Genomic DNA, 13,735 nt, shown 5'->3' with positions numbered 1-13,735 from the left:
TAGTAAATATAATAATCATATTTGTAATTCTTGTCAGAAATATTTCAATAATTTTATACTTTCCTGGTGGAGCTGTTGTTACCCAAGTATAAAAACGCCTCCCTTTTATTATTTTTACTTTACAAAATATTTTCATAAAAAAGAATTCCTGAAAATTGCATTTCAGACTAAGATATATTATAGGATAACAGGAATTTATTAAGTTAAATAATAATCTTCTTTAAATTTCTGAAATTTATTATAATATTTTAACTTTTAGTAAGAAAATAGTTTTTGAGTTCTAAATAACTTAGAAAAATTTTATTAGCTATATTTAATACGTTTATGAAGAAATAAATATAAAAATAAGGTATAAAAAATATTGTATTAGCAGAAAATAATCTAGGTTGTATAATGTTTAGCCGCAATTTAAACAAGATTGTCTGATGAAAATAGACAAAAAAAATAATTTCTATATTAGGATTAGATATTATCATAGTAATTTTATATATTTATTTCTTTCCCGATGACGGGGTAATAAAAAGGCAATTTGCCCCGGTTTTTGTGGATAAATCATGTTTATAGAATTCGATATCTTAAAATAAAATTTATAGGATGTCTGTACATATTATTACCTATTTGCGTCAAAAAATTTCAAACAACTTTAGAAATAACGATTATGATAATCGTCACTTATCTAAGGTACATCTTCACTGAAATATCAATTTAACATATTTACACTATATATTTTTACCTATTTTCGTCAAAATATTCAAAAAACTTTAAAAATGAAGATTATAATCTATGGTACATCTTCACTGAGTTTTTAATTAAACGTATTTACATCTATATTTTTACCTATGTGCGTCAAAAAATTTCAAAAAACTTTAGAAATGACGATTATGACCTATTGTACCTTCACTGAAATTTTAATTTAACATATTTATTTACATACTATATTTTTACGTATTTACGTTAAAAAATTCAAAAATCTTTAAAAATAACGATTATGATATGACAATTGTCACTTTTCTATGGTATCTTTACTTAAATTTTAATTTACAATATATGTTTTTACCTATTTACTTTAAAAAGTTCAAAAATAACGATTATGACGATTGTCACTTTCTATGGTACATCTTTGAAATTTTAATTTAACATGTTTACAATATATATTTTTACCCATTTGCTTTAAAAAAATTCAAAAAACTTTAAAAATAACGATTATGACAATTGTCACTTATCTAGGGGAAATCTTCACTGAAATTTTAATTTAACATATTTACAATCTATATTTTTACCCATTAGCGTCAAAAATAAACTAATATGTTTTAAAATACAGATTATGATATTTGTCATTTTTACAAAGGAACATCATCATTGAATTTATAATTTAACATATTTATAATATAAATTATATTTTTACCCTTTTGTACCAAAAATTTCAAAAATGTTAAAAAATATCATGACAATTATCACATTAAAATATTATAAGACGATCATGTAAAATAACATAAAAATTTAATATAAATATTTATAAATTTTTTAAACTAGTTCTTTTAATATACTAAAAAAAAGATAATTTTACCAAAATGATAAAAATAAACCCATAAAAGATTTCAACTAAAAGATTAATAATTCACAAAAAAATTAATTAAAAAAGAAGATTTTAAATTCTTATCAATTCAAATTTTGCCTAAAATTTTTGCATGAAAACCACAAATTAATTGTAACAAAAATAATATTATACAAAACTTATTCGAAATATTCGTCCTCTAGTCGGCTTAAGTACACGACTCAAGTGGAAAACTCATGTTCACTCAAGTCGACTTGAGTTTATGACTCGAGTTGGCTGGAGTTCACGATTCGAGTCGACTTGAGTTGACTTGAGTTCACGATGGACTCGACTTGAGTTCACGATTCGAGTCGACTTGAGTTCTCGACTCGAGTTCACGACTTCAGTGAGTCGACTAACGACTCAGACTCTGAGTCAGAGTCGGGTGAACTCGACTTTTTAACAAACTAATAAAGAACCTTTTAATATTGAAAATATAAATCTGGTATTTAACCAGTCCCTCACACACATTTCAATTAATAATTGCATTAAAAATTCAAATGAATGTCATTATAAATAAAGCAAGAAACATATGCAAAAAAATAAGAAATCAGACAAATGGCTATTCTGTCCAAATTAAATTTGAAAAAACCACTAATAGATTGTTTGTTGCACAAAATGTAACTCAATCTATTTAATGCCGGAGAGATTAGAGTTAAAAAAAACTTTTGCCAAGAAATATCGCTCCAAAGCAATGATCGCCAAAAATGTTAGTCAGAAAATAAATGATTAGCGATATATTAAAAGCTTTATATCCAGCTTATATTTTGCCAAATATATACAAAGTGAACAATTGACAATGGGCGATTCCTGTGCAAAGTAGACACTCCATTTGCAAGACTTTTAGTTACGATAAAGGCACGAGAAATAAATTTAAAAAATAAAGTATTTTGCTCAGCTATATATCCCGACCCAAGATATAATGTATTTTTAACATTTGAAGAAAAAGAGATCGCTAAAAAACATCTTTCTAAAACTTGGATAATCAGATCCCGAATATTGAAATTCTGATACTATGCCTATGTGTTCACATTCAAAAGATAATTTAGATGATGATTTTGAAGATTTATTAAAGTCGCATGAAAGTATTATTAAGAATAATTCTCAGGGCATAGAAAATTATAATATATTTATATAAATAGAATATTTAATTCGATCATTTGATAATATAGAGTTAGAAAAAGATACAATCTTTTAAATTATTAGAAAAATGTAAAGAATAGTATGCCAGAACTTTATAAGTTAGCTATAACTATGCTAGCAGTTCCACAGGTGAGCATTTCCCAATCTTAAGTTTATACTCTCTGCGCAGAGAACTAAATTAAATCCTGAAATATTTTGTTATCCGTTAAAATTCTATTTTTAAACATAAATTGTATAAATTTCATTATCTTTATGCTTTATTTTATTCCCCATTTGTATTTGCACATGTTTGATTTTATCTTAGATATTTATGAAATAAAAAAAATTAATTTGTCTTAAGTTTAATAATATCTATTAGATTATCATGGTTAAATTAAATAAGAAATTTTAAAAATATAAATTAAAAAGATTTTTCTCTAAGATTTATATATATGGTTTACGATTAATCTTTCTTTAAAATCAAATTTATAAAATCCGGAACAAACCCAAAAGAACCGTTATAAATTATTAACCTAACCATGAATTTTCAAAAAAAACCGAAATGGAATAAAACCTTTATAAAATAAACTAACACCCTGATTACAATACAAAATTTAATGAAATGTATTAATTTATATTAAAATTAATCCATACAATCCTTATTTATAATTTTATAAAGTTAGGAATAAGTACTTCATATTACCTGTGGTCCCAATCAATTTGTTTCTCAACCTTTATGCTCTCGCGTATTATTGGGGGACTTTGTAAATCGAACATATCTATTTTAACTACAATAGCAACAGATTGCTCTGAACCAAAAGACAGAGGAAAAATTATGGTGATTATAATATATTATATCTCTTGCATAATGAATTTAGATGCATAATAATAATCATAAAAACTAGACTATCTATCATTTTTTTCTTTTTCATGAGATAAAATTTATTTTATGTTTATTCATCTAATAAGGCACGTAGACAGGTTCTACTGGGATGGAAGGGGATAATTTTTTTTTTCTATTGAATTTGTTTTTTTGGAACATTAAAAATTTATTAGAACCAAAATGACAATTTAGAATACAAATAATTAAATATTGGAAAATACAAAATATTTAAGAGTGAATATAATAGAAAAAATATATAGCTATATATAAATCACAATTAAATATAGAATTAATCATTATATGATCATTTAAAAAGTTAATAAAAATATCGTTCATAAATTGAAATTTAATGTTCTTTGCGATTGCGCCAATTTATCAATAATTTGTTTGGTAATTGAGGATTAAATTTCTACCAATATTAAGTAAACCTAGTTTTTTCAATCGATTTTCTGATGTCGTGGGTTTATATTCTCCGTAATGAAACGTTCCTCTTATTTATACCAATTTATTGTTGTTATTGTTGAGGTCTGTAGACTTTATTAACTGTTAGGACTTGAGTTCACGACTTGAGTTGATTTGAGTTCACGACTTGAGTTCATAACTCAAGTCAGTTTGGGTCGATTTTTTAGACCCAAAACTTAGACTCAGTTTTCGACTAAGTCGTTTATTTTTATTAATTTTGTATTACACTACCGAAAAATTAAGAAATCTTTATACATTGAAATTAAGAATTTGTTTATAGAATATTAAGAATTTGCATCAAAAAAAAATAGAATTAACCAAAATCGAAGAATGATAAAAAAACGAAGAAAATGATAAATCACAAAAAAAATAATAATCCTTATTTATTTTTTATGATTATGCTTTGTCTACCAATCAAAAATAATAAATAAAAAAATATAACTTTTTACAATAAAGAAAACTTAGTAATAAATTGAACAAAAACGTAATAAATTATACAAAAACTAGGACAATGTCTTAAGAGGAAAAATAAGAGAGAAATCAGGAAAGGGAAGAAAATAAAGTATAAGGAGGTATGAATGATTATTTGATGGAAGAAATAAAATTAGTCGCTATTAGAGCGAATAAGCGTGGTAGTAAACCTTTGCTGTGAGAGATACCTTGGGCTGATCAGTTTTTTCGCGAATTCGTCTCTAATTTTTTAAAAAAGCGTTGAGCTTTGCTACGCGAAGGAGAAGAATCGATGGAGCTATATCAAATATTTACAAATTGACATCAATACATTTTAACAATAAAGCATTTTTAAATATTTTATCAAGGAGACACTGTTAGCTACACTGAATAAGCGTTAAACTGGTGCGCTGGAAGAAATGGTGGTGTTGTATTTAATAGATAATTTTTTATTATTTAGTTAATTATTAAAAATTACTCTGTGCTAAAATATTATTAAGGTTCTTTTTTAAAATCATTTTAACTCGGAAAAATTCCTTCTCTTTTATCTAAATTTTCATCTTATTAATATATTATTTCCATGAAAAAGATAACTAAGATTTTATCGAAACGTTGTATATAGTAAAATTATTTTTCTATAAGTGCATATTGCCATAATCTTTTTTAAACAATAAAAATACTTTATTTTATAAGTTGTAAAAATTTGTATGGAAATAAAATAATATTTATTTTAAATTTAATCTAATAAACAATTTAAATTTGATATCGTTCAATAACAAAAATTTATCGGATACAACATTACTGTAAAAACTCTTTGGGCCTTTGGTCAAGCTATCCCTTACAGCCCGAGAAAAAGATTCAGTATTCGGGGTCGGGCCAGGCTTCGAATAGCCCATGCAGGGCCCTACTTGTATATGATTCTAATGTTCTCAATACTATCGTAATTTTTATAATTTGTTATCAAGTATATAAATGGTATATAAAATATGATATATTAGGCTTTGATTGGAGCCGCATTCTCTATGGGTTTTATTGTGGGACCTTTAATAGGCGGAATTATGGCATCACGTTATTTAAAATCGAATGAAGTCGTCTCCTTGAGTCATTATTCATATGATATGGTGGCTTATCTATCACTGTTTCTTTCTATCCTAAATTTATTCTTGGTTTACTTTTTCCTACCAGAAACATTACAGAATTATAAATTCAACAAGGTTTTAATTTTATTTACATGCAATATTTATATAAACTTTTAACTATTCAGTGCTATTATAAATATAATTTTAAATATGAATTTGATTTATGGTCAATTTTTTACGAGATACAGTTATCACCCGAATGCCAGCGATAATAAAATATTAGATAAAATTCATAATATAATTTAGGGCATTCAAAATAAAATAAAGGACGCATGATTGGCCTTGATTTTGTTTTTTTCAAAAAAGGGACTAAGAATTTTTTAATTAAACAGATTATATCCATGTGTAGCCCGATCCTTAATATTAAATAAATTTGAATCTAAGCAATATATATAATATTTCCGAACTAGATGAGTTTATGTGAAAGTTGATTTTATCAGGGTTGTGCATTTGACCGGTCAAATTCGATTCGGTTAATTGACTGATATTTCACCGGTCCAATATGGTCATATTCAAATAAATATTTTTTACGCCATTATTAAATTTATTTTATATAATGAATCTATGTAATTTTATAATATTTTAATTCATTCAATAGATGTTTCGCCCTCCGTTGCAGAGGCTTATTCTGATTTATTTTCAATATTATTATTTTCTTTAATATTTTTAATCATTCCTAAGTAGAGATGTAAAGGTAGGGAAATATTCCGAATTTTCCCATAATATAAATATATCATTTAATTTCAAAAATTATGATTTATATTTTATAAAATATAATATTTTATTTCAAAAATTATGATTTATAATTTACTTTATATCATAAATTTTAAAATAATTTTTATTTTCTTCGTGAGTCTTTAATTGAATGCTTTGGATGTGCCACACATGGCTTGAATCTGCTTATTAAATATTGATCATAAAATTTAATGGTATTTTATTGGCAAATTTTATAGAAAGAAAGGATATATATCTTCCTTAAAATTTTGTTATAATGTTGCAAAGTGTTTTGAAAAATAAGGAAGTTTTGTAAGAAATTGCAATTTCAAATTGATTTATAGACAAATAAAGGAGGCGAATTATATTGGATAAAGAAGGATACCGGGATAAATTAGAATCTATACTGACTTTTTTGGAATTTATTTATAACAAAAATAATTGTAGAATTGGAGGGCCCTATTAAAATTAGGAGTATTCGGTTGTATTATCTGACGTACCAGAAATATTTTGGGATATAAAAGATAAACTTAATTTATCAACTCTTATTTTTAATGAAAATGATTTGAGAAGTATTAAGATTATTAATAAGCGAAAGAAATTTTGTTGCCGAGAATATCATTAATCAACAAATCTTCTGGATCCTAGAGATATGGTGTGAAATTAACAAACCGCGAATTAACAGTAGCTTTAAATTTAATAAATATTCAGGCCAAATTAATTGCGATATTGGAAAAATTATGAATAATTTAGCAGAATTATCCATAACAAAACAAGGTTTCTATAGAGAAGCTGGCATATGGGAGAGCTCGATCCATACCAAACCACTCATATGGTGGAAAAGGTTGTGTACAAATCAACCTCTTTGTCAAGTGGCAGTAAGATGCCTTTTGACCACTGGAAAAATTCATTCAAAAAACGAGAAATAGAATAAAGAATGTAAGAGTTGGAAATTAATATCAATCAGGCATAACAAACATTAAAGGATAAGGATCACACAAATACATGTTCGGGATCGATTTATCATATAAAGTGATGATGATAATGATGATATTTCAATTACATCCCATGAAGTTGTTAATTCTATTTCTTTAGCATCCCATGAATTTTAAATGTAATTTATAATACATGCTTATTGTAAATAAAAGTTATTCAAAAAAATGAAATGTTTATAGTATATTTTTGCTTTATTGTTTAATTATTTTATTTTCCCTTAGTTCCACAAATTTAATAAAGTAATACAATAAAAAATTGAAAGGTTTAAAGTATATTTTGGGGTTATTTTTAATTTTCCCCTTTTCCCCAATTTTCCTGGGAAATTTCTCCTGAACCAATTTTACCGGGAAATTTAAATCTCTATTCTTAAGTTATGATATACTCTTGCCAATTTTCCTGTTGTAGAAGTTCAATCGATTTCTGTTTTTCGTATGAATATTGCCTTAAACCGACCAATTTCTTTCTGAAGAAGAATTCGCACTAGGAAATGTTTGTAAAATATAGCTACTTCTCTTAATAGGTAAGGTAGGCAAAGTTCCTTCCCCTAACTTAAGGCCGAAACCTGATTGTTTCTTACATAAGTTACTACTTTCCACATATTTTGACTATTAAATATGCCGCTTTTACTTCTGAAATTTATTATAATATTTTGATTATCACCACCTTGTAAAATACCTAATTCTTGCATTATATCACATGCTTCATCAAATTCAGTACTAATAAGATTCTCCCTTGATATTGGGGGTCCATTAAATAAGCAGCATTGTAAGCACATGTATTTAGATCATTTTTTTCTCTTTCCAAACATTAATTTTTTTCTTTGGGCAAAATATAGAATCATGGTATGTATTATGTGTTTTTCCAAATTAAGCATCTCGTTTTTTACGTGGGTCAAAGTACATTTATTCCCTAGCACTTTCAACAATGAGGTAGCTAAAGGTAGTGTTGTTAATTGGTTGGTTGTGTAAAAAGACCCGGGGTTTGGGTCTAAAAAATCGACCAAACCAGCTCTGAGCACGAACCCCAAGCATAGACTCGGGGTCCAGGTGAATAATGTTATTCCAAATAGTTCAAATAAAAAATAAAAACATGGCATTTTCTATATCCTGCATGCAACTCAGCTTAGGGTTGAAATTTTTTAATCGGGACCACTTGGGCTTAGAAATACCAAAAAAATAGGATTAAAATGAATCGTACGCAAGAATTTGGTCTGGGGGGGGATAATAAAATTTTTTAAGAAATATTATTGTTATTTAAAAATATTAAGCATAAATTTATTAGGACTAATAACTTTTCTAAAATTATATATATAAACCGGCATTGAAAACCCATAAAATAAATGTGAATTATAAAATATAAAGTGAATATAACCACGATATGAATCACTAAAATGACCCAAAATTGAAATTTGAATTTTTTGAGCCTTTAAAATTTATATATAAAGTATAAAAAATTTATTAACTATTTTTTTTAAACATTACAACAAATAAATTATATTTTTCTCCCTTATTATATTAATGAAATTATTTATAAAATAATAAAAATTATACCAATATATACAATCATAAAATAACCAAAAACAATAAAAAATATCAGATCTGAAGTGTTTTATCGAATCGGGCTGATATTTTTCGAAAACGTAAAATATCAGTGATGATCCTATATTTATATCGGCACAGCGTGTTAATTAGCTAATTTTTTCTATAAAAGTATCGTAGTGCGCTACTTTTAATAGCATTAAATTGATTATTATGAATATTTTGATGCTATAATATACTATCCAAATTCAAAAATAGCGTCGGTTTTACATTTTATATTATACCAATGTTTGCGAGAAAAATTTATTTTGTAATTTTAATACGGCAATTTAAGGTTAGTTTCAAGATTCCAATGATTTTACAACTTATTTTGGATCATTAATTTCTATAGACAATAGCTTTAATGGAAAAATATTGCCGTTTTAATTACGAGTTTTAGTCAATTTTTAAATGGTCATGACATACCGTATGTTAGTAGATTTTTTTAAAATTGTCTTAACATATATTTTGTTAGTATATTTTTTTAAATGGTCATAACATTCCTTATGCTAGTAGATTTTTTTAGATGTCATAACATAACTTATTTTAGTAGAGTTTTTTAATATATGCAAGAACACGTTTAGATTTTAGTATTTCACAATTATTTTTAATTTCAAATGCCCCATGGAATTCCTCATCTGCTTTTTAACAACTGCAAAATAGTTAAACTTTAGTTTTTCACAATTATTTTTGAATTTTAATTTCAAATACCCCACGGAATTCTAATAGATCCAATTACTCATGAGAAAATTCTTGATTTACATGAAGAAGGAATGAATAATTGTCATAGTCGAAAAACTTCACGTAAGCTGAGAAACAACCAGATACAATTTTAATAAATTAATTTATCTCGTCATTTTTGCTCGCATTGGACTCAAAGGGCGTCCAAAGGTGACATTATTCGGGGATACCCGCTGTTCAAATTTTATTCCAAAAATTGAAAAAAATGGCAAAAAATACTTTGTCTATTTATTTCTAGAGATGTAAATTTTCAGTGGAAGTTTCCTCGGGAAAATTCCTTTTTTATATTCTTTGCATTATTAGTTACTAGTAAATAAATTTTTTACTACCAATTTCTTCAATTGCCTTTATCCGCTCAGATGCTACATACTCACCAGTGTGAACACTAGATACTGTGTCAATAAATTTAAATAAAATGGGTTCTTCCCTACTGTTTGCTCAGCCATCGCTAATGAGAATAAAATCTTTTAAGGTATCGAATTTGTTGTTGATAATATTTGTCACTTTATTATATTCAAAATCTAATAATGTTTTTCTAATTGATTGAATTTTATAGGCTATGCGCATTAATTTTAAAATTGATAAAATATTTATTTTTAACAAAATGAAAAGGGCAATTCGACATAAAAATAGTAGCTAATGCCAACGCACTGTAAAGTTGTGTTTGATTTTGTTAAGTTACAGTGTCAAAAAATGATTTAATTTAAGATGTGCCTGATACATTATTATATTGGTATTTTCTTTAAACGTATCTAGAATACTTTTATTTGTGTTTTTTTGGGATATTATTTTATTAGAATTACTGGAATCTGGTATACATATTACAATATTCTGTTCAGTAGAATTATTATTATCAACTTATTTAAATTGTAACTGTTAATATACCTTTGACATTTTTTGATATGCTGAGACATCTAATGTTGAATTTGGGAAATTATATGTCAATTGACAATATTTGCATATTGATATACTCTTTTTTGTTATTAACTTTATCTTTAATAAAATGGATGTTGGAAGTTTTCCGAAGCAGTAAAATATTGCAATTATTAATTTAAATTAAACATCACTAAATTGATCCTTATATATCAAATCTAAATATATCATTAAATATTAGTGCTGTTTCTAATAAAATCGAACACGTTTAACTTTCAAAAAAAAGGAACGAGTTCACGTTCGTTTGAAAATTTATGATGAATTTTTTTTTAAAAAAATTTATAAATAAATGTCTTACATTTTTTATTACAATATATGATAAAAAATATAGTTTTATTTTGATAATTTATAAATATAATATAATATAGGGAATAAAAATATATTTTTATTTGTAAAAAAATTTTCTTATTAATTTTTAATAACAATTGTTTTTCAAAATTTTCATCGGATAGACAGGAACACTTCACAGCTAATACGGCATTAGCTATAAAACGCGCTCTACAGTGGCAGATGAGGGGATTACGGTATTATACTTAATAAACAACTCTTTTAACTTGGGGAATTCATTAAAAACATTTATTGTTTTGTCCTTTGCTTCAAAAAATTGAGATAAGTTATCCTCCTCCAATACATTCTCTACTTTCTCGAAAAAAAGGATATCTCGAAATTAACAGTTCTTGCATATATGATTTTTTTCAATAACCCTATAAGTTTATTTTTTTAGGTTCGTTCTGTGGAAGTTTTATCTATGGCCATTGAAGCTTGAATACTAGATGTATAATTGCAGAAAGAATATATTTATCTTCATATATTGACTACCGGCCATTGCCCACTTTGCATTTTTACATAAAAAAAGTAATAACTTAAATTTTTTTTAACTTATTTGGGTAAAAGCTAATTGATTCATTAATTTAAGTTGTCTAGACATATTTAGAATAAAAAAACTTGGAATTTCTATAAATGTTTCTATGAAATTTTAGCCTTTGAAAACAAGATGTCAAAAATGAACAATTTGGTAAAATTGGGTTTTTTTCAGCAAAAATTTTAAGTTGCCCATTGTTTTTTGGAAGAAAGTCATTAATCACATTATCTGCTTATTAATACCCATTTTTAATTATTTAAAAAAAAATTCCTAGATTTTTTTTTGTTTTAAATCATTGTTTAAATAAACTTTTAGTCTTTATAAATTTTAACGAACATTCGACCAAAATAATTAAAGGAAGAGAAATTTCTATTCCAACTAAATGCAAAATAATTTATTTACACATAAGTGGTAAAAGTAATCGCTGAATTGCCAGAGAATTAACCCTAGCTCGACGAACAGTCTACTTAAAAGATTACGCAACAATAATACAATATCGAATCCAGAGGCCTGGAAGACTCCGCAAAACGACTTTAAGCGGTGATAGGTATATAGCAAGGATCATTAAACAATTGACGCCTTGTCGCCTCATAGATAGCTGCAAAGATTAATCTGACTCGGTAAAACCCTATTAGTGTCTTAACTGTGAAAAGTCGCCTTAGGAGTTTTGAACCTTACGGTAGGGTGGCGGTCAAATGCCACTCTTGAGCAAAAAAATAAACTCAAGCTATTAGACTGGGCACGAAAACATCAATTTTGGACATCTGCCAACTGGTACCAGGTCTTATGGAGTGATGAGTCAAAATTCGAAATCTTCGGTTCTAAAAGAAGGCAATATATACTCCGCTCAGCTGGAGAGCGAATGAGGGTCACTGCATAATTCCTATAGTCAAATTCGGGGGAGGGTTTGTTATGGTGTGGGAAAGCTTTGGTCATTGTCAAAATTAAAGGAATCCTTAACAAGGAGGGATACCGGCAAATCATTGAGGACCATTTGATTTCACCAGGAAAGCGTTTGGTCGGGAATAACTTTTTATTTGAACAAGATAATGACACAAAGCATACATCCAGGCTATGCAAAGATTATTTACAAAATCTACATACAAAAACACTGTATTCTCGGGTTTGGCCATCCCAGTCTCCCGATCTCAATCCAATCGAACTTTTATGGGATCACCTTGATCGACAAGCGCGAAAAAGCTTTCTAACCTCTCATTCGCACCTTTGGGAAGTGTTACAGAGAGAATGGAACAATATCACTTCCGAATATTAAAAAAATCTCATCGAAAGATTACCAAAAATTTGTGCAGCAATTATTAAGAATAAAGGTGGTCATATTGATGAGACCAAAATTTGATCTTAATTAATTGCTATCTTTTATTTTTTGTAATTTTATGCAATATTATTAAAACTTATAAATAAATTTGATAAACCTCATATTGTGTGATTTGTCTTATTTAAGAAAAATGTTAAGAAATGCATGGTTGGCAATCATATATGGCCGGTAGTGTATGTTCAAATTTAAAAAAAAAATAAAATATATGTAAAATTTGATAGTGATACTGATAGGTTTAATACTGCGTTTATCAATGATTGACCATATTTTCGGCCACTAATTTTTTTTAATTTTAAAATAACTATCGTTATTGTTGGGATCAAATAGCCTAAATGCTTTATTTCTTCAAATTTAATGATTTTACTTAGTTATGTTATATAAAATAAAATAAATAATATTAAAATCAAATGTCGTTTTAAATTAAAACTTGAAGATATTGTAACTGATATAATACTTTTTGGGCACATTTTACATTTGGTAAATTGAATTAGTTCTTTCAATATAGGATGTTACTGTAAAATATTTATCATATTTGGGCCATGGTAATATTTATTCATTTGTTTTTGAATTTTCAGAATCAGATGATGATGAAATAATAATATCCATGCTTATGCTAATCTATTAAATTAAAATATAAACAATAATATTCAAATTAATAAATTTTAATAATGGCGTGTTATAAAAATTGAAATGTGAAAAATGAAAAACAGTTGATTATAAAATATAAAACTTTTTTCTTAAAATATTCGGGTCAATATTAAATTTTTAAAATAAATAAAAATATGTGTTTTTAAATCGAACGAACGTTAAATTTGAACGCGTTCACGTTCAGAGTTTATCAAAAATAAAAGATGAACGAGTTCAAAACGCGTTCGTTTACAACACTATTAATTATTAATAATTCTATAATATATATTAATATTATG

At 26.3% G+C, this 13,735-nt stretch overlaps 1 protein-coding gene across 1 annotated transcript in view; it reads left to right on the top strand.

Moving 5' to 3' along the window:
* Nucleotides 1–13,735, top strand: part of LOC135923461 (major facilitator superfamily domain-containing protein 10-like) — a 46,522-nt gene that overhangs the window by 17,911 nt on the left and 14,876 nt on the right. Inside the window, exons 5-6 of the mRNA XM_065458213.1 lie at nucleotides 3,396–3,554; nucleotides 5,510–5,725. Coding sequence (XP_065314285.1) covers nucleotides 3,396–3,554; nucleotides 5,510–5,725 — 375 coding nt within the window. The remainder of the gene's footprint in view (nucleotides 1–3,395; nucleotides 3,555–5,509; nucleotides 5,726–13,735) is intronic.

This window comes from Gordionus sp. m RMFG-2023, chromosome 2 (assembly GCF_954871325.1).
Source record: "Gordionus sp. m RMFG-2023 chromosome 2, tfGorSpeb1-WG-v2, whole genome shotgun sequence".
NCBI classification, from domain to species: domain Eukaryota; kingdom Metazoa; phylum Nematomorpha; class Gordioida; order Chordodea; family Parachordodidae; genus Gordionus; species Gordionus sp. m RMFG-2023.
Note: the sequence above shows the minus strand (reverse complement) of the source record. Positions and strands in the feature narration are given on the sequence as shown.